Source organism: Ostrinia furnacalis, unplaced genomic scaffold, assembly GCF_004193835.3.
Source record: "Ostrinia furnacalis isolate ACB-3 unplaced genomic scaffold, ASM419383v2 OfSCF2417, whole genome shotgun sequence".
Lineage (NCBI taxonomy): Eukaryota > Metazoa > Arthropoda > Insecta > Lepidoptera > Crambidae > Ostrinia > Ostrinia furnacalis.
In genome coordinates this window covers 38,720-58,940 of record NW_021132656.1, presented here as the reverse complement: position 1 = coordinate 58,940, position 20,221 = coordinate 38,720, and the positions used below count along the sequence as shown (strand labels likewise).

Genomic DNA, 20,221 nt, shown 5'->3' with positions numbered 1-20,221 from the left:
TTAGTTAATTATCAGCGGAAACCGTGTGCGACCCATTGTCCTTTGTAATTAATTTTTAAGATTAGGTTAAGACTTTAGTCACATAAGATCTGCACTGGGCGGCCTATCCTGCATATCGGTAAAGGCTAGTGCTGGGGGAAACCTCTTCATGCTCTTCCCCCAGCATTCCCAGTCTCTCCGGTCTGTCTCCCCAGACCCTCTCTGTGAATGACCTAAAGATATTAGGCGGGGCTCCGGCCTGTTTGGCCTTCAACAAAATCATCGGCCACCACGCGTTGTCAAAAGCACCGGAGATGTCCAGGAAGATCAGCTGCACGTATGACGCAGTACTGTTCTCGGTGATCGAGTTAATGAATTTGAGCGCCGTGACCGTAGACCGGCCACGGGTGAAACCGTGCTGAGCGTCAGATATATGTCGGTGCAGGCAGGGAGCGCAGGAGATGATGACGCGCTCCAGAATCTTACCAAGAATCGGCAACAGAGTAATAGGCCTATAAGCCTTCGGGTCAGAGAGAGGCTTACCGTTTCCCTTCGGGAGGACCAATAGTCTACCTACTTTCCAGATGTCTGGAAAAGTACCCTCAGCTATGCAGATGCGATACATATGCCACATCTCGTCCGAAGCCGCCTTCCAAGCCCACTTGACGATTTTGGCAGTGATACCGTCCGAACCAGCGGCTGTGTTAGGTAGTGCGCGGACAATAAGGTCGACAGACGCCTTACTGGGTTCCGGTGAGTCGCTCCCAGGAGGAGCGAAAGCTGCTGCAACACGTACGTCGCGATGGTACGGGGTATCGGCCTCTGGTCGATCGTCTGGGTACAGCGAGGAGAGTAATGCGCTCATGGTGTCGCCCGAAGCCTCAGTGTAGCCGTCTAGGAGTTTCATACCGTTGATGATGTTCGGCGGCGGACGGAACCGTCCGCTCGCTTCACGGTAGGCTCGGCCCCAGGGGTCGTCGTTTCCAGACTCAGCGATGTTGCGGTAAAAATCCAGCTCTGCCTTCTTCATGGCTTGCTTGTAGACGATCCGTTGCTCACGTAGAGCAGTGTGAAGTAGCTCTTCTTGGATTCCTCCCGCACGGCGCGATCGCTGCCAGTCCCGACGAGATCGGTTGACTTGACGGCGTAACTGATCTAGCTCCGGAGACCACCACTCATATTTACCGTCCCTCTTGCGTGCGCACTGCCCGAGGACCTCCCGAGCGGTCCGCAGCAATAAGTCCGTGAAGCTCTCGCAGTACTGTGTGGCTGAAAGGCGCGTGCTCAAACCGCCTACTCTAGCATTGAGAACCGAGCAGAACCTATCCCAATCAACCCCTCTCACGCGGAATGGAGTCGGTAACGAATCGTTAACGTCCGGCGATGTCGACGATAGGCGGCAGATTCCAGAGATAACGTTAAATGTGATCAGCTGATGGTCGCTCAGGCTGGCGCCCTCGTGAACAGTCCAGCTTTGCACGGCGACACTTCTCGATGAGAGTGTGAGGTCCACATTCGACATACCGTTCGGTCCGCTGAAAGTTGGTGGTTGGTCGGGTCTATTGTGTACAAGAAGGTTTCGTCCAAGTATAAATCCCTCCATCTGATTCCTCCTGTAGTCAGTGTCCCTTCCTCTACCAACGTACTGTCTCTCTTCACAATACCACATAGGAGAGTGCGCGTTGCTGTCGACGCCGATGAGAACTGGCTTCCCTGCAAGCTGTGTGAGCACGTCATCCAGATGCTGTATGTGATGGCTGATGTCGTGGCTGTACTGAAAGTATGCCGATATCACGTAGACGCTGATGTCACCGTACTTAGCGTGGGCTACTAGACAATGCTCATTGCTCAAGTGATGCAACACTGTGAGCGCTACGTCGCGATTAAGTGCGAGGACGCCAGCTTTCGGGTTCTCACCACACTGCAGAATGCCCGGGTGGCTGCTGAACTGCTCCTGGACTATCACTAGATCCAGGTGCAGTGTACGCGCCACAACCGGTAACTCTGTGGTGGCTGACTGAGAACCGTTGAGGTTGAGCTGCCCTACTCGAAGTATCGTACCGTGCTTATCCATACTGGAGCATGTTGACGGCCTGCTGTTCTGCAAACTGCCTCGCCGGGCATGAAGGAGATGCCGTGGTGTGCGTGTGCGCCTCCTTGCGTTTAAACCTTCGGCATGTAGCGCAGCACTCCGTGCTCGACTGGCACTCCTTATACCGGTGACCGGTCTCTCCACATTTGCCGCATACCGTCTCCTTTGATCGGCAGTATTTCTCCGGATGGCCGTACTGGTGACACTTGTTACAGCAGCACGCGCGGATGTGGTCACTAACCTCCAACTCGTCCCACCCAATGTACACGCGCTCCAGAGACACGAACTTATCTNTGCTAAATCCTCTGTATCCGTGCAGCAGCCTATCAAGGTTGACCTGCCAAAACGTGCTAAATCCTCTGTATCCGTGCAGCAGCCTATCAAGGTTGACCTGCCAAATCCTGCTAAATCAAATATATTCGAAATCATCAACAATCCTGCAAAGACATTATTACCCCATGTCCTAGTAAAGTCCTCTGTATCCGACATCCCATTATCATTACTAGTCGACTCAGGATCCTCAGTAAGTCTGCTGAAACATTCATGTATCCAAAAANACACGAACTTATCTCTGAGAGCCATGGAGCACTCCAGCAGCACCAAGAATTTAGGGCCCACCTGCTTCTTCAGGGCCAGTTTACAACTAGCCCTGAATTTATCCACTGGCCAGTCTGCGTCATCACTGAAGTTGGCCTGATGGAGCTGCTCCAGGATCTCAGTCTCCGAGATGTCGGCTCTCAAATAGCGTAAGGCTACCCTCGGCTGTTTGGTCTTTGGCTCCGCCACCTTGAGGGTGGGAGGGGCCGCGGCCTTAAGCTTCTGGGCAGCCTCAGCGTTAGCGGTCCTCACCACAATTCCTGAGTTGCCAACCATCCTTACACTGCGAATCTTTATCCCTTCTGATGTCGGCTTGACCGCCTCCTGCAGGGTCTTCTTCGTTTCCTCGGACGACTTGATGGCCTCGTCCGCAGGGTAGAAGATGACTGCCGGACCCTGGTTGGAGACAGCTATCGGCGCCTTGCCTTTGGGCAACTTTAAGGCATTCGCGTAGCTCGGCACAGTCGGCGAAGGGCCCACCGGTGCGACGCCTGATGACGCCCCCATCAGCCGCTTTGAGAACTCCAACTCAGCGCTCGCGGCCTGAAGCTTTGTAGCGCTGAGCTGATGCTCCAAGTCGGACAGTCGGAGTTCCAGTGCCGCCACCACGGCCAGGATGTCCTGGCTGTGTGACGCCACCGTCGTCTTATCGGCTAGGTTTAACTTGTTGGTGGCCGTCGTGACTTGGTGGATACCCTTCACAGACTTGTGCACCATATCTAGAAGGTCCAGCTTCGACAACGAGGCCAGACCCTGTGGACCATCGGTACCCTCCATCGGCTCTGCTACGACTGATGACGGCTGTGCTTGCGGCTGTGGCTGCGGCTGCGGCTGCGCAGTAACGGCTGTCGTTCTGGGTGTGCTCGAAACCGCTGTCGATGAACGTGCCGGCTGCGACGTCAGGATGCCCCCGACCGGGGGCACCGGTCTCCTACGGTCAACTGCCCGCCGGCGGCCTACCTCCTCGGCAACGTCCTCCGGCGAAGTCAGCGGCCGCTTGGCTACCTGCGAACCCGACGGGGCCATACCTGACGGCGGCGGTGTGGTGAAACCACTTGGCGGCGTTCGTTGGAGCGACTGGCGCGGAGCGAACCCACTCTCGGCAGCCATCTCCTCGAGGATCCTCAGTTCCTCCTCCTTCCTGGCCATCTCATCGGCAATCAGTCGACGGGTGTTATTATCACCGTCCATCTCCAGCGGCTTACTGCTCTAAGTCAATACCGTTACCGAGAAGTAACGATAACGCTACCGTTATAGTAACGCTACCGATACGGACCCGGCGCGATTCGGACCAGAGACAAACGTCAACTAGACACTGACACTGACAGTGGCACTGACAGTGACAAGTGACAGCTGACGCAAAACGTCAAATTGAACACGCGGTCACCACGCCTCTGCAAAGCACGTTTTCTAACCTCAAAAGCGCGAAACAAATCACGCCCCGAGACGCGAAAAACACACCCCACAGGAGCTAGGCGACGCACAACCACTTACTGCGCAGGCAGTGAACACTGCCTGTCCAGGAATCACACCCCAGGGGCGGGAAACGGGCGTTAAACACCCTCCACGCGGCCCGGAGCAAGGATCCAGAAACACAACCACAAAACACTAATAATTCGCTTTAATACAACGCACAGAACCAACACAAGAGTAACACGAATGTTCCACTTTTGAAATAACACAAAATAAACTTATAATAATTGCTAATTAACAAATTTCGCTAATTAGTCTACGTCACGAATACTCGCGAGCGCGCCCGAGAGCCTCCGACACACGTCCGCACCGTAGCACGGCCGAGCGCGAANTGCGACTGCCCCTACTTGTTCATGTCATTTTCTTTTTTTTGTTTTCTGTACAATATGTTTTTTTTATGTAGATTGTCTATGTCCTGCACCAGTGATGGGCTCCGCTCCGACAGGCCGGCCTATGCTGGGTTGGGGGCCGTGGGTTGGGCGCGGGGATGGTCGGCTTTTACTTCTAAGTTTGGCTTGCTGTCCCCGCGCCCGGCCTTCGGCTTATTGACCGGTGTGGGATCCGGGTCTGGCGGAGCGGAGCTGATTACGAAATCTTATTTAATAACTGCATCCCCTTATATTCTATATAGCGTCGATTTTTCTTTTTTAACATTAACGTAAGCTCCTTTTCTTTTGAAATCGATTAATTTATGGCAACCTGCCTAATATTTCTAGTTAAATTTTGTAAATGTACCGCAATGTCTATGGTCCGCGGGCCGGCTTGGGGGTGAGCCCGCTCNCGGCCGTGCGACTGCCTCTTCTTTTTCATGTCACTTTCTTTTTTTTTGTCTTATATAATATGCCTTTATGTAGATTGTCTATGTCCTGCACCAGTGATGGGCTCCGCTCCGACAGGCCGGCCTATGCTGGGTTGGGGGCCGTGGGTTGGGCGCGGGGGCGGTCGGCTTTAACCTTTAGGTTTGGCTTGCTGTCCCCGCGCCCGGCCTTCGGCTTATTGACCGGTGTGGGAGTCCGGGTCTGGCGGAGCGGAGCTGATTACGAAATCTTATTTAATAACTGCATCTCCCTTTTATATGCTATATAGCGTTGATTTTTAACATTAACTTAAGCTCCTTCTCCTTTGAAATCGATTAATTTATGGCAACCTGCCTAATATTTTTCCTAGTTAAATTTCGTATATGTACCGCAATGTTCGTGGTCCGCGGGCCGGCTTGGGGGATAGCCCGCCCACCGCTGGCGCTGGTGGGACAGGCGATCCTGGGGGCTCAAGGGGCCGGCAAATTTAAAAGGATCAGTCCTTCACCGGGACGTCCCCGGCCCCAGTGGCCGACTGGGATCAATGCACGGTCCCGGCCCACAGGGTGCTGCTGGTGGTCCTCGGAGACGGCACCGCGGACCTCGACCGCTCAGGAAGCAAAACCTTAAACAGTTATACTCCAACAAATTGATCGATTTCACACTCTCAAATGTGTAATAACTAACCTCACTGATAGTATTCAACTGCTGACTTTCTAGTAATCCTAAATGTATCCAAAATTTTAACACATCGGCATTCTGAACACAAGCTAACTGATTTCTGTATATACTTTACTTTAATTGTGCAGTAATTGATTAATCACATTCATTATTAGTGCATAAATTCATTGTGAACATTATAATTTACTAAGTTGATCAGAGTAACTAATTGATAATCATGTTAAGTCTTTGTCCTGTGTTATACACTATGTCTTGTAAAATAGTTGTAAGTTAGGTTAAGATCTCTTGTATTTAACACCTGCACTGGGCGGCCTATATATTTTTTTATCTCTGTAAAGGCTAGTGCTGGGGGAAACTTNTTGGTCATTTACTAGGTAAACTTTTTCGATTGGGCCAAAAATAAATTTTCGAGTTTACACCTGAATTGAGTTGTACTCCCACCGAGGGACTTTTTGGAGACATTTTGAGTTTAGCTTTAAGGATTTTTTGACACAACTGCGTGGATAACATTAGTTTTATTGATAGGTAAACAATTTTACCGCCTGAATATTTTGTATTTGACCGCTTGGCTGCGACGCTGCGAGTACCGGCACCTGAAAAATAAAAACACGCACATTATTAGAACAGAACTTACAAAAATTACTTACCGGTACCGCAACGACCGCCGCTCCGACTGTGAGTACCTGAAAAAGGGAAACTTATTTTATTTTAAGCAATTTTATTTTTACATTTATTTATAAAACTTATACAAACCTTTACTCTTTGCTTGTAGCGGTCATACGGACCGTTGATTTTTCTACGTACCTTTTTGTCGAACGACGCGTACCTCTGATCGGCAAGAATGGTTCTCGGACTTAGAACCCCCATCAAACGCCGGGATCCTTCACCCCGAACTTCGCCGGTGCGCAGGAAGTCACCGATAGTGATATCACCATCTATCACAACCACCAACGTCCGGCGAAGCATAGGGGAGTTCGAGATCGGGTTCGGCGACTCCTCTCCGAGCGGACACAGACCTGTCGCCCCTCAGGCTGGACCTTCCAGACTCAGGACAAAACCGGCGTCCTCGCAAGGCGCAAAGGCCGCCAAGAAGTCGCCTGCGGACAGCCCCACTCTGTCATCAAGGCAGACCACCAGCCGCGACAGAGTGGCCGAAGCGAGGGCCGTTTTGGTTAAAGGCAAGACAAACCTAGGTGAAGCTCGCAATCTCCGAACGGAGATCAAGGTAGAGGTCACACGGTGTCTTGACAGGATGTACCAACTCATTAAGGACTCGGAGATGGATAGAAAGGAAGGGAAGAAGGATGGAGCCTTTGAGAAGGGGAAAGAGGAGACTGAAAGGATGAGTTTGACGTGTGATAGGATAGAAAGTGACAGGATGATGGCAAAAATAGAAGAAAATAACAGACTTTTGGTAGAAAACAATAAAAAGTTGGACGATATTCGAATCGAAATTGATAAACAGACCATCAAACTGGACACGACGGTCACCTATGCGAGTGTGGCGGCGACCATGCCGCCGCCACACTCGGATAGGATGTCGCCGGTGAAGACCGCCCTGCACTCAGTCATAGTGTCCTCGGAGGACAATCAGGACACCGCGGACACTGTGCTGAGTAGAGTGAGGGAGGCGGTAAACGCGAAGGAGGGCTGGATTAAGGTGCAAAAAGTAAGAAAGGCAAAAGATGGTAAAATCATAATGAGCTGCAGTTCTAAGGAGGAAAGGGCGAAGGTTAAGGCGAGGCTTGAAAATGCGGGGATCGGCTCGTCGTCGAGGAGGTGAAGAACAAAGATCCGCTCCTGATCCTGAGGGATGTCCTGCTGCTTAATAGCGACGAGGACATCCTTAAGGCAATCAGGAGCCAGAACAAGGAGTTGTTTCGCGACCTCGGCGAAGGGGATGACCGCCTGCAGATCAAGTTTAAGAAGCGCGCACGGAATCCGCACACTAACCACGTTGTCATCTCTACCTCACCCGCCATCTGGCGGAGGGCCATCGAGGGTGGTTCCCTGCACGTGGACTTGCAGCAGGTCAGGGTTGAAGATCAGTCCCCGCTGGTCCAGTGCACGAGGTGCCTTGGCTACGGCCATGGGAAACGCTTCTGCACTGAGACCGTTGACCTGTGCAGCCACTGTGGAGGACCACACCTCCGGACTGAGTGTGCGGATTGGCTTGCTGGAGTCAGTGCCACCTGTAAGAACTGCAGCTCAGCCAAGTATGAAAAGCACGATCACAATGCCTTTAGTCCGTTGTGCCCGGTGCGTCGACGATGGGACACATTGGCAAGATCATCCGTTGCCTATTGCTGAAGTTGTCCCAAGCAAGCAAACCACTGGAACTCCAAAAGAACTCGACATGCAACTGAACAACGTGGGAAACCGGACATGCGGCGTGATCGGTGGACTGGTGTTCTCATTTGGTGTTCCGTTCTCGGCGAAAGACTGTAAAGTGTGGAAACCCCTAAATTGTACCTATCACAGCGGCTTTGCAAACCGACCTCGGTTTCATGAGAAAAAGAGATCAGTATTGCCAAAAATCAGTGTAATAAAAATATTACTTACCCTCAAATGTGAACAACCAACATTGCCGTGGTGGTCGGGAAAACAGGCGAAACTAAAAACAAGTCTCTTCGTCGGGAGCGGGATGTCCGTGGGTGCGGCGTCCGTTGGTCCGTCGTTGTCTGGATACCTGAAACAAAAGAAACACACATTAATAAAACAAATGTCGAGTTCTCTAGGAAAATTAGAATCATGTAGCAAAAACAGGAAGTTCTCATCCGTTCTGGGATGCACTCTGCAATTAATAGGAACCTCAAGATAGAGGAGAGTGAATAGTGATAAACAAGTTGAACTTGCAAGTCGCTATTGGCTCTCATCAAATCAAGAGTAAATAAAAAATGTTGGCCAGATATAATGATTATAACTGTGCACAGCATTGAGTATAAAAATTAGTCTTAAAAAGTAGAGTCATAAAATTGAAAGTTTATTATACAGAGTAACCAGAAAATATTTTAAATAGAAATAATAAATAAGAATAAAAATCGGCTCGAATATCTCCAAATTAATAAAATATAAAAGATATAATAAATAGAATAAACTATACGATAAAACCGAAAATAAAAATTTGAAAACTATAAACAGAAAAATTGTAAAAATCCATAAAGTTTATTTAAATAAATAAGATAGCCACAAAAAAAAAAAGTAAAATTCCTACCCCCTTTTCCCTTAAATAAATCTCCTATAATATTAAATAGTCAAAAATTGAAAACACATAATACCAAAGGCTCTGATCACCACGTCAGAGGTACGTAGAACAAAACTAAAAAAAAAAAAAAAGTCACATATGTGCTTAATATTATTAAGGGTTGTACCCTAGCTAACCAGCGCCACCATATTTTTCCTTGATTACTTTTGTTATAGACCGAAATTAAAAAAGTGGTTTGAAAAATTTATAATATGTATCGAAGCTATTTTTTTAAATAATTTGTTTGAATTCATTAGATATTTGCAGCAAGTTACAGATTTAATTACTGCTAAAAGTTACCATTTTAGCTAATTTTGAATTTCGAACTTGCAGAATATAATAAATACACGGTTTTAAAAGTAGCTTAGAAATGGCTTTAACTATTTACAAACCACTTTTTTATTTCGGTTTGTAACAAGAGAAATCATGAAAGATTATCTGTGGCGCAAGTTTTAGAGGGGTAAGTAGGCTCCTTAAATATTTTTGTTACTATTACTTAAAAAAATAGATTAAAAATGTACTCTTCGTGCTTTTTTCAAAGCAAAATCTTTTACACAATCGTCGATATCAAATTGTATCTCATTTTCAATTGCCAGTATAGCTAGATTTGTTAGTCTCAACGTAGACATAGTCGACCTTTTTTTTTTCTTGTTCATGCAATGTTTTTTTCTTATCCGCCGCCCCCTTTCATATGCCGCCTGGGGCCATGGCCCCCCCTGCCCCCCCCAAGCTACGCCACTGCTTTTATCAATTGTTTTTATTATTAATTGATTTGGTTTGTAAATTAAATTATCAACTAAAATTAACATAGTCTTATTTTGTGTATAATAAGTTCGAACAATCATATTCATAAATAAAATGTCCCACAACCTTGACATTAATTCCGAATATAAAAGGTGTGAAGTTCTCGGCTGACAAGCTTGCGGTGCAGGGTCCAAATAAGAAGGCCAGGGTGTAGCAAAAAGTGTACTTTTACTTCGCAGTACCAGCGTATTATACAAAAATAGGTGCGTGCGTGCTCCGTCCGTCAACCAATTCCAATCAGGACGTTGGAGACAGACGCGGAGTCACGGGGCAAATATTCGTAATGCGCCTTCGGAAGTCCCAATCTGCGATTCCCCTAAAGAACGTCACAGTCGGATGCAACCTCAGGTTATTACTTTACTTGCTTACTTACTTCTTACCATATTCAACATAATCGTCGGAAGGTCTTTAAGGGAAAAAAAATCTGGACACCGCGGTGTAGGAATCGGCGCTCAATGTGCTAGTGTCATCTAGCGGCGAGCGGCGTAAACACTTCCCAAACTGGATACATCTTGCAATAAGCACGGTGATCCGCGGAGGCTTGGTAATGCAGGCGAACACCACGAGATGGCGCTAGTAGTATTGATTGATAAATGCGATATTGTTACATCCTCCCCCTCAGATCACGAAGTCGTCCCGACGAGAAGATCTGGATTACGTTCTTGAGACGTCCACGGCCTCGTCGGTGAACAACTGGTTCATCTTTCATCTTCTTAGACCATCTTCTAATGTTTCGTTTGTTCCATCCTTGATGTTTGCCCAGGACTTTATGTGAAGAAGTCATACAGAACGTAGGTCCAGGTTGTCTGGTAAATTCATAAGAACGTTCGCATCTTGGAGTGAATGACACCGCGGTGTAGGAATCGGCGCTCAATGTGCTAGTGTCATCTAGCGGCGAGCGGCGTAAACACTTCCCAAACTGGATACATCTTGCAATAAGCACGGTGATCCGCGGAGGCTTGGTAATGCAGGCGAACACCACGAGATGGCGCTAGTAGTATTGATTGATAAATGCGATATTGTTACACGAATATTTTATTACTATTTAAATAATGAAAGCCTATATTATATTGATTGGTTGGGATTTCCAAGGCTATTGTTATTCTTTGATAGTACTACACGCTTCGGATTTTCTTCCAGTTGATATTATTTGTCGGATAATAAACGAAGGAAATTATGTTTTCTCTTAGAATTTCAATGAGATCATAGATTATAACATTTTGGTATAAAACAACACATTCTATTTTACAGTCAGCGTCTAATAGATAGCGACACCCAAAGTAGCCAAAAAGTTCGCAACANTATTATTACATCCTCCCCCTCAGATCATGAAGTCGTCTCGACGAGTAGATCTGGATTATTTTCTAGGACGGCCCCGGCCTCTCCTCGGAGGTTGTTGAACAATGGGTTCCACAATGATTTTCTTCGGTCGCCCTCTCTTACGTAAAGGTCGCACCGGCGCAGGCGTAGACACTTCATCATCCTTCTGGAAGCGGGTTAGTGCAGATGCATGATAGATACCGAGAGCTTCATGTGGAGAGTCCAGTGAAGCCACCTCAAAGGACGCAGGTCCATGTTGTCGGACAATTTTGTAAGGCCCATCACGTCTCGGAGCGAATTTGGCAGTAACTCCGCGTGAGGCTTTGCTTATGGGATGCAACTCGACCAACACTAAATCACCCACTTGGTACCCCGGATGACGACGTCGGTGTTCATCGACTATTTCTTTCATTTGTTCACCTTTTTTCTCTTGTATATCTCGGGTCCGTACAATGTCATCCGCGATTCTTTTGAGTTTTGGAGTTATTTCCGGCATAAAATTCTCGGATACCATAATTTGGCGAAAGTCTATTTCATTATCGCAAGGCATTCTTAGCTCTCGGCCGAAGGTTAAGTAGGCAGCGGACTGGTTGGTAGCAGAACAAATAGTCGTGTTCATGGCAAATCGTATGGCAGGCAATGATTCTGACCAATCATTGTTATCTTGCACGAGTGTGGTGACTGAGTTTGTTCCGGCGTTTCTTCTCAGCACTTGCCATATGTTTGTCTCGAAGCGCTGGTAGGGCCCAAAAGATAAGGAGACATGTAAAGTGCCCCATAAGGGCTACCTTTTTCTTTTTTTATTATTTTCTATGGACGTTCATAAGTGCCACTTGTGGTCTAAACTGAATAAATATTTTTGATTTTGATTTTTGATTTCGAGTATGGCCAACTGTGTCTTGAGGTCACGATTTTTACGTTCTACTGGATTGGCTTCGGGATGATAAAGGGGGGTGAAGCTGTGTTTTATCTTCAGGCAGTAAGTAACTTGTTGCATTACTGCACTTACGAATTGAGTTCCGTTGTCACTAGTTAGTCTTCGTGGTACTCCATACCGGAGGAAAACCTCATTGATCAAGGTCATAGCGCAGTTTTCAGCGGTGGCCGTTTTCAGGGGAAACAGTTCTACCCAGCGACTGGCTACATCCTCCACAACGAGTATCCAAGTGTTTCCATCATTGGTTTCTGGTAACGGTCCAAACAGATCAAATGCAACCACCTCAAAACGTTGGTTCATTGATGACGTCTGAAGCAGACCTGCGGGCTTTTGGTTAGTGGGTTTGAAACGTTGACAATCGACACATTTCTTTATGTAACTTTCAACATATTTTCGCATACCCGTCCAGTAATTTATCTTCTAGCTATCTTTTTATACGTTTTATCGGCCCCATAATGTCCTGCTAGGGGATCGTCATGATAGACCATTAATACATTTGACCATTCGTGCTCTGGGACCAGCAACTGCGCATCATCAGTATCGGAGTCGGGATGTAGACTACATCCCGACTCCGATACAAATGGCATTCTCTTGAATTTAAAAATTCCAAAAGGCGTTATGAAAGCAGTTTTATCTTCGCCTTCGCTACGCATCTTTATTTGCCAGTACCCGGATTTCAAATCTAGTGACGTCATATATGGCATTGGCTTGGCAGCATGTAACAGGTCATCTATGCGTGGTATAGGATAAGGGTCTGGTATAGTTACTGCGTTTAGTCGACGATAATCAATACAAACTCTAGTGTCGCCATTTGGTTTTGGTATCAAGACAACAGGTGCTGCCCAAGGTGATGTGGAAGGCTCTATTATACCGTTCTCTAGCATTGTATCAAGTTCTTTCTTAAGGATTTCCTTTTTACTAGGTGAGAGTCTATAAGGAGGTACTGAGATAGGGTTATTGTTATTCAAGGTTATACTATGTTCTCCTAACAATGAAGGTTGTTTGTTAGTGACAAAAACGCTTTCATAATCTGACAAAATATTTCTTATTTCAGTAGGAATAGTAACATCAGTGGAGCCAATATCTATATTGGGTCCAGGAAACAGCTCTTGGGAATGTGGGGAGAGTTTCACTTGTGAACTTCCCATGACCTCTTTGGCATCAGCCATGATGTACTCGAGATGGGGCGCGAAACCATCAAAAACCGTTCTGGTTCTCTTTATGGGTGGTTTCAGGTCTATCGGGATCAGTCGATAAGGGGCGGCTGATTCAGGGAGTTTATTGCTTCCGGGACACTTAGCCGTTTCAGAGATGTTAGCCACATCCAGCGTTATCGCAGCGTCCCCACCTCGACGTGGAGGGTTTGCGAAGTTGACGAAATCCTCTTGGTACAGTTCATGTTCCACGTCTTCATCCATGAACCGAAAAGTGTATTGAGGTAGATTCAGCAGCAGGTGAGCATCTTGAATGAAACCAACACCCAATAGCGTGCGGTTGTCAGTGGAGCCGGGCAGGACAACGAAAGTTGTATGAACAGACTTGCCTTCTAGGTTGACAGTGGCACTAGTTCTAAGTATGCGTTGCTGCTTTTTTATCCCATCTGCCAGAGTGACCCATGCTTCCTCTTCATGGAATTGATGACCCTTGGATAGAAGCTTGTGGTATAAGCTAGTTGAAGCAATGCTAGTCTTGGCGCAGGTGTCTATGAAGGCTCTGCCCTTGACACCCTCAATGGAGATGAAGACCATTGGTCTAGGTCTTGCGTCAGTGCGTACGTTGACAGCACAAAACCCAATGTCTTGCTCTTGAGACGATGTCTTTCTCCTGTTGCAGGTTTCGCACTTGCTTCTCACGACTCCAGGAGCGCCACACCCATAGCAAGAGAAGCGTGGAGTGGAGGGTGATGGTGCTTGGGTGGCAACAAAATTTCGATGGGTTGGTTGGTGCTGCAAGGGCTTCTGGTCTTCCCCTTTTTCGCCCTCTTGCTGCCGCAGACGCCTTCTGCAGTTGTCAATGGAGTGGCCCAAAAAGTGGCAGAAACCACATCTCTTCTTGGCGGTGTTACGTCGTGGAGGCGGGACCGGAAGATCCTTAGTCGAGCTCACGTCAGCCATGAGCTCTTCCACTGCCCTTGCGGCGGCCAACAACTCGTCGTATGAGTGTACGGACCCTCTGGGTACCTTTTCCCTAATTTTGATGCTTATTTGGCCGTAGATCATGTCCAATTGCTGCGTCTCCGTGTGCTCTGGTGCAGGTAGTTGCGCGAAAAGCATCCTTTTGTGGGCTACAAAGTTTTCGGTGGACACGCTCTCGCTCTGCTTTTCGCCGACTATCTCCTGGTACAGAAGGTATGCTGGCTTCTTGGGAGCGAACGCATATCGAAGACGGTCTTCGAACTGTTCCCACGTTGTAATTCGAGTCTGGACACCTTGCCACCAGGTGGCGGCCTCACCCTTAAGTAAGAGTGGTATGCCATCAAGAGCTTCTGCTTCTGGGATGTTTTCAATGCTCTTGTATACTCTTGCTGCCGCCAAGAACGCCTCAACCATCTCGGGAATCTTCGTGCCATTGTAGCTTGCCGTGCATTGCGCGAAGCTTCCTCGGCGGCCCGCAGAGAGTTTTGCGAGTAGTTGTTGAAACTGGTCATCCGTTAAGTTGACTGTCATCTTCTTGCTGCTTTGGTTACTGCTTGCTGGACAGGTGGTGACACGGCCGAACTTANATCGCTCGCGTATAATTATATTGCTGTCGCGACTGTGCGACGGGCGCCCGCAGTGAGTGTGCGAGCGCGACAGAAACATAATTACGCGCGAGCGATAAGGAAAGGGTAGCTAGGGGTCATTGGACGAAATTCTACGTGCTCGGCGACCGGGCTTTAGACAAGGTGACAGTCCTTCAGACCAAACTTCTAACTACATAAAAAAAAAACAGAAAAAGTACCTTTAATGCCAGGATTTCGTTGAAAAGAATAAAATAAATATACGTACAGTCAGCAGTGTTATGGTCAAAAAGTAGCCAAAAAGTGAAGTAATGAATGGGCTCAAAAACTACTGGACCGTTTTTAGAAATTCTTTCACCATTCGAAAGCATTATCCACTAGTAACATAGGCTAAATTTTATTTTGGAAAAAAAATAGGGTTCCGTAAAATATGTAGATAATGTAGTCCATGCGCGCGAAGCCGCGGGCGGAAAGCTAGTTTAACAATAATTATATTACCTTTTCCCTCTTTTGGTCTTTAGTAGCGCTCTGGCCTTGTCCGCCTCCAAATGCGTTTTCTGCCTTTTGTCTCTCTCTCTCTCTCTCTTTGTGTAAATGTGAGAGAGAAAGAGAAAGAGAGACATGTGTGTTAGTGAGTCTTATCTTAAAACTTACCTTTTCTCTCTTTTGGTCTTTAGTAAGCGCTCGTGCCTTGTTCGCCTCCAAATGCGTTTTCTGCCTTTTAGCGATCTGTTCGCGCACTTTCGCCTCGATGGCGGTTGGGTCCTGCACCGCTTCTGTGCCTAACGCACGCATCAGGTTCGATATCCTGTTGGAGCAAAAAGGGGGTAACTAAGAATTAGTCAAAGTCAAAATATCTTTATTTGCTTAGACTAATAAATAGTTCTTACAAATCGTCATTTTGCTCTTAAGGAGCCTCTACATGTCTCATAATCTTTTTACCCTACCAGCGCTTCGAGACCAACATTTGGCAAGTGCTGAGAAGAAGCGCCGCAACAAACTCAGTCACCACTGTCTGCCGGTTAATATAAATAAATAGAAATAGTAGTAGTAGGTACATTCGATTCAGGAACAGTTCACTGCATTTTACCATGCATTCGGGAACAATTTACCATGCATTCTTGTATGGTGTATCTTATAAGAATGGGTATACAAAATTGCGTGGTATATTAAACAAGGTAGTGACGTGCTAATATCTAGACTTACATAATATGTAAGTCTTAATATTATTAAGATACTAGTAGAAATGACTCGCATACATAAATTTTAATAACTTGGATTGACCAGTCCCCGAAAGCAGCGCCTGTTCACAGACATGACGAGTGAACCAGCCATCGCTTCACTCGACCATATTAGAGGGAATGTAACGACCCGCCTCACTATTCGCCGCCATTCATTTGCTAAAGGTCTCTCTCGATGCTTAAGTGAAGTAGTGAGCTCACTCACTCACCACGAAATCTCAAAAACTACAAGTGGTAGGAGTCTCAAATTTTGCATGGGGTTCCTTTTAGAACGTAGGTGTTCAGTACGATGGAGGGGTGATAGAAATAGTGTGGGAGAGAGAAATAGAGGGTCAAGGAGAGAGGGCCAGGGTCAGAGAAAGAGTGGAGGGTCAGATATAGGGGGAGTGTAAGAGGGGGGAGGGTTAGAGAGATAGGGGGAGTGTCGGAGAGAGAGAGAGGGAGGGTCAGAGAGAGGGTAAGAGAGAAAGAGGGAGGGTAAGAGAGAGAATGGGGAGGGTTAGAGAGTCAGAGAGAGGGGGAGGGTAAGATAGAGAATGGGGAGGGTCAGAGAGAGAGAGAGGGAGGGTCAGAGAGAGGGGGACGGTCAGAGAGAAGGAGTGAGAGAAAGGGTAAGAGAGAGAATGGGGAGGGTCAGAGAGAGAGAGAGAGGGGGAGGGTCAGAGAGAGGGAGGTGGAGGGTCAGATAGAGAAAGAGAAAGTGTTACCTGAGCTTGGGTTCGGGCGGTGCTTCCAATCCTAGTCGGACTTTCTCCTGTTCTTCTTTCCATGCTTCCCTGCGGCTCTGGCGACGGAGTTTCTTGCGTTCCTTCTTGGTGAGGAACCCTGGCGTGTACTACTCGCTACAGAGGGAGAGGGAGAGAGAGAGGAAAAGAGATAGTTACCGAACTTACGAGATGTAGTGACTAGGACATTTTTGAGAGTGTGTTGCTGTCTCACTCGTTCCCCTACAGAGAGAGAGAGAGTCACCTGAGCTTTGGATCTGTCGAACACGCAGCCTTGTGTCTTTCAATGCATAGTGACATCACCGTTTTGCTGTCTCACTCGTTTCTCTACAGAGAGAGAGGAAGTCACCTGAGCTTGGGTTCAGGCGACACCTCCAGTCCTCTTTCCAAGCCTTCTATGATGCTCTTGATGTCTCACTTGTTCCCCTACAGAGAGAAAGAGAGAGTCACCTGAGCTTTGGATCTGTCGAACACGCAGCCTAGTGTCTTTCAATGCATAGTGACATCACCGTTTTGCTGTCTCACTCGTTTCTCTACAGAGAGAGAGGAAGTCACCTGAGCTTGGGTTCAGGCGACACCTCCAGTCCTCTTTCCAAGCCTTCTATGATACTCTTGATGTCTCACTCGTTCTCCTAGAGAGAGAAAGAGAGAGTCACCTGAGCCTTGGTACCGGTGATGCATCCTGTCTTCTTTCACGCCTTCAATGAAGCTTTTGCTGTCTCACTCATTCACCTAGAGAGAGAGGGAGGGAAGAGAAAGGGGAGAGAGTCACCTGTGCTTCTAGTCCTAAAGATTGTTGTTGTTGTTGTCTTACTTTCTTAAGTGTACTTCTTTCACGCCTTCTACGAAGCTTTTGCTCACTCGTTCTCCTAGAGAGAGAAGAGGGAGGGAGAGAAAGAGAGGAAGGAAAAGAAGAGAGAATGTGTTGTTACCTTAGCTTGGGTTCGGGCGGCGCCTCCAGTCCCAATCGAACTTTTTCCTGTTCTTCTTTCCATGCTTCCCTACGGCTCTGGCGACGAAGTTTCTTGCGTTCCTTCTTGGTGAGGAACACTGGCATGTATGTCGGTTTGAGGGGCTCCGCTGTGGGCAAGCGAGAAATGAGACATGATTAATGATTATTTAATATTTCATGATCATCATTCCAAGCATGCTGAAGTGGCATCTTCATCTTAGCAAGCGGAAGTGGCAATGGGCAGGGCACATAGTACGCAGAACTGACGACCGATGGGGCAGAAATGTTCTGGAATAGAGGCAGCGTACCGGAAAACGCAGCGTGGGACGTCCACCTACAAGGTGGACCGACGACATCGTAAAGGCAGCAGGGAAGCGCTGGACGCAGGCCGCTACCAATCGATCAACATGGAAAGCATTGGGGGAGGCCTATGTTCAGCAGTGGACGTCCTATGGCTGAAATGATGATCATCATTCCAGCCAGCTGAATATAGGCCTTCCCCAATGATTTCCACATCTCCCGGTTCGTAGATTCATGCCTTCCTGCTACTTTTATGAGGTCGTCGGATCATATTGTGCCACCGTCCACCCGGACGTCTTACGTAGAATTAAAATTGAAAGAAAAGAAAGAAGAAAAAAGCATTTATTTGGTTCCAACTTAAAATATAACACATAACAAAAAGCAAGTACAAGTTAGAACCAAAATTGGCCACCGCTCAGCATGTGTCATGCTCTGGAGTAGTAAATAAAACCCAGAACATGTTATTCTGCGGTGACCATTTTTGGAGAGAGCTGGAATACTCGAAATCGAATAAATTGAAATCGGATTTAATTCCTATAAAAGATTTTATTGTTTTGTTGCCCAATATTACTATCCAAGGTTGTCGACTTGCGAGAGCCTACAAAAGGGGTATTTTTGCGATTAGCGCCCGTTTTTACAAACGATGCTTGCTTAAGTGAAGCAGCAAATCGAACGCACAGCGTTGAATAGAGCTCTGTGATTAATTCGTGTCACCCTGTGCGTCCACGCGCACTGTAGACCTCATAGTAATGTTTGTGAATACGGGCGTAAGAATGTTTCCTGGTTAAAAAAGCAAGTGTTTGAATTAATCTGACAGTTAACTTATAAAAAAATACTGGACACGAATTTTTCACATTTTCTAACTAATGAAAATTGAAAGAGATAAAGCGCTCAAAAGAAGAAGCCCGTGACGTTAAGACGTGGTTAAAGCACGGTAGCACGGTGTGACGTCACGCGGAACTTAAACGGGGCCTAAAAAAGGGTCATTTGTGCGTTTATACTGTTATATCTCGTAAAGGACTTAGAGTCAAAAACTGAAAGCTAATGGTTCCTTTATAGTATCACTACTTTACTCCTCCTATGTACCTAATTAATTTCGTTGCGGGTCCAATGTCAGTTTAACTTTCCCCCGGGACATACTTGACCTTCACTGGTTGGGTTATTGGCGGTCAAGCTGTAGGTCCTGGCTACACAGGAGTTGCAGCGGTGGTAACGAGAAGTAGGATCGTCCCGTTTCTAGTTTTAAATCAACTTGTGTACATTTTACATAAAAAATAACTACACCAATGTCAATATTGGCCGACCTTTACCCAACTTATCTTTGAGTGTATATTATTGTATATTAATTACTATATACGTTTAATTCTTCGAAACTGATAACCTATGAACCTATTCGTAATTTGTATAGCTTAGACATCGCACGCTGGTTTGTTTGCTGTAAAAATAATTACACATACAAACTACTCAAATATCCAACTAATATTATGAATGTTAAAGTTTGTGATAGATGCGACAAACTTGACCTTCACTGGTTGGGTTATTGGCGGTCAAGCTGTAGATCCTGGCTACACAGGAGTTGCAGCGGTGGGAACGAGAGGTGGGAATAGTACTGTATTATTATTAAATAGCCCTTGTATGAAATCTTGAAATGAATACAGACAACATTCCCTATTTACTAACTATACATAATGACGTTAACGTAAAATCACTAATAATAGCACAATTCTTATAACTGCGGCCATTATCAAATTTATACATAAAGCATCTTGTTCCTTCTGCAATATTATTCCAACCATTCATTTTGTTATTAACTGTGCATAAATACAGAACGATTTGAGTAAAATATCATATTTAATATTTGTGGAAAAAAATTGTAAAAGTGACTGCGTGAGCCAAAAATGTCTACGATACTATATTGATATGAAAAACAGTGACTTTTGTTACAAAAACCAATTTTGTGAGTTGAAAAAGTGATATGAATATGACATTGTTTAAATAGAAAGGAAAACCACTGAATAAATAATATTATAATTAAATAATAGTGTGCATAACAAAATGATAGCAACTCTGCTAATGGTAGTAGGTGCCATCAACATCATAGCACAGAACTATAACTATAATATAAATGTCACAAGAAACCCAGATTTTGATATACGGGTCAGAAGAAATGCAGAGGGATATGGAGAAGGTATTGTACTGCCTGAAGAAGAAGATATTGAAATGAATCCGGTTAAAAATGAACCACCGCTGCTTATAGACTTATTAAAAGGCATTAAAGAAGAATACCCACCTACCAAAGTTAAAAGAGACACATATCAGTATAATAAACAGACGTATAACCAAATAAACACGAATAACGG

General features: G+C 46.3%; 1 protein-coding gene across 2 annotated transcripts; it reads right to left on the bottom strand.

Moving 5' to 3' along the window:
- Nucleotides 1-1,767: 1,767 nt before the first annotated feature.
- On the bottom strand, nucleotides 1,768-4,466 carry LOC114355521 (uncharacterized). Of its 2 annotated transcripts, none has more exons than XM_028308405.1 (2): nucleotides 2,629-4,466; nucleotides 1,768-2,350 (listed from the first exon to the last, which is right to left on the bottom strand). In XM_028308405.1, the coding sequence occupies exons 1-2, from the start codon at nucleotides 3,857-3,859 to the stop codon at nucleotides 2,046-2,048; spliced, it is 1,536 nt and encodes a 511-aa protein (XP_028164206.1). In that variant the 5' UTR covers nucleotides 3,860-4,466; the 3' UTR covers nucleotides 1,768-2,045. The 2 variants fall into 2 exon arrangements, with proteins under 2 accessions (XP_028164206.1, XP_028164204.1); XM_028308403.1 differs by having other exon boundaries at nucleotides 1,768-2,362; nucleotides 2,641-4,466.
- Between the last annotated feature and the right edge of the window lie 15,755 nt (nucleotides 4,467-20,221).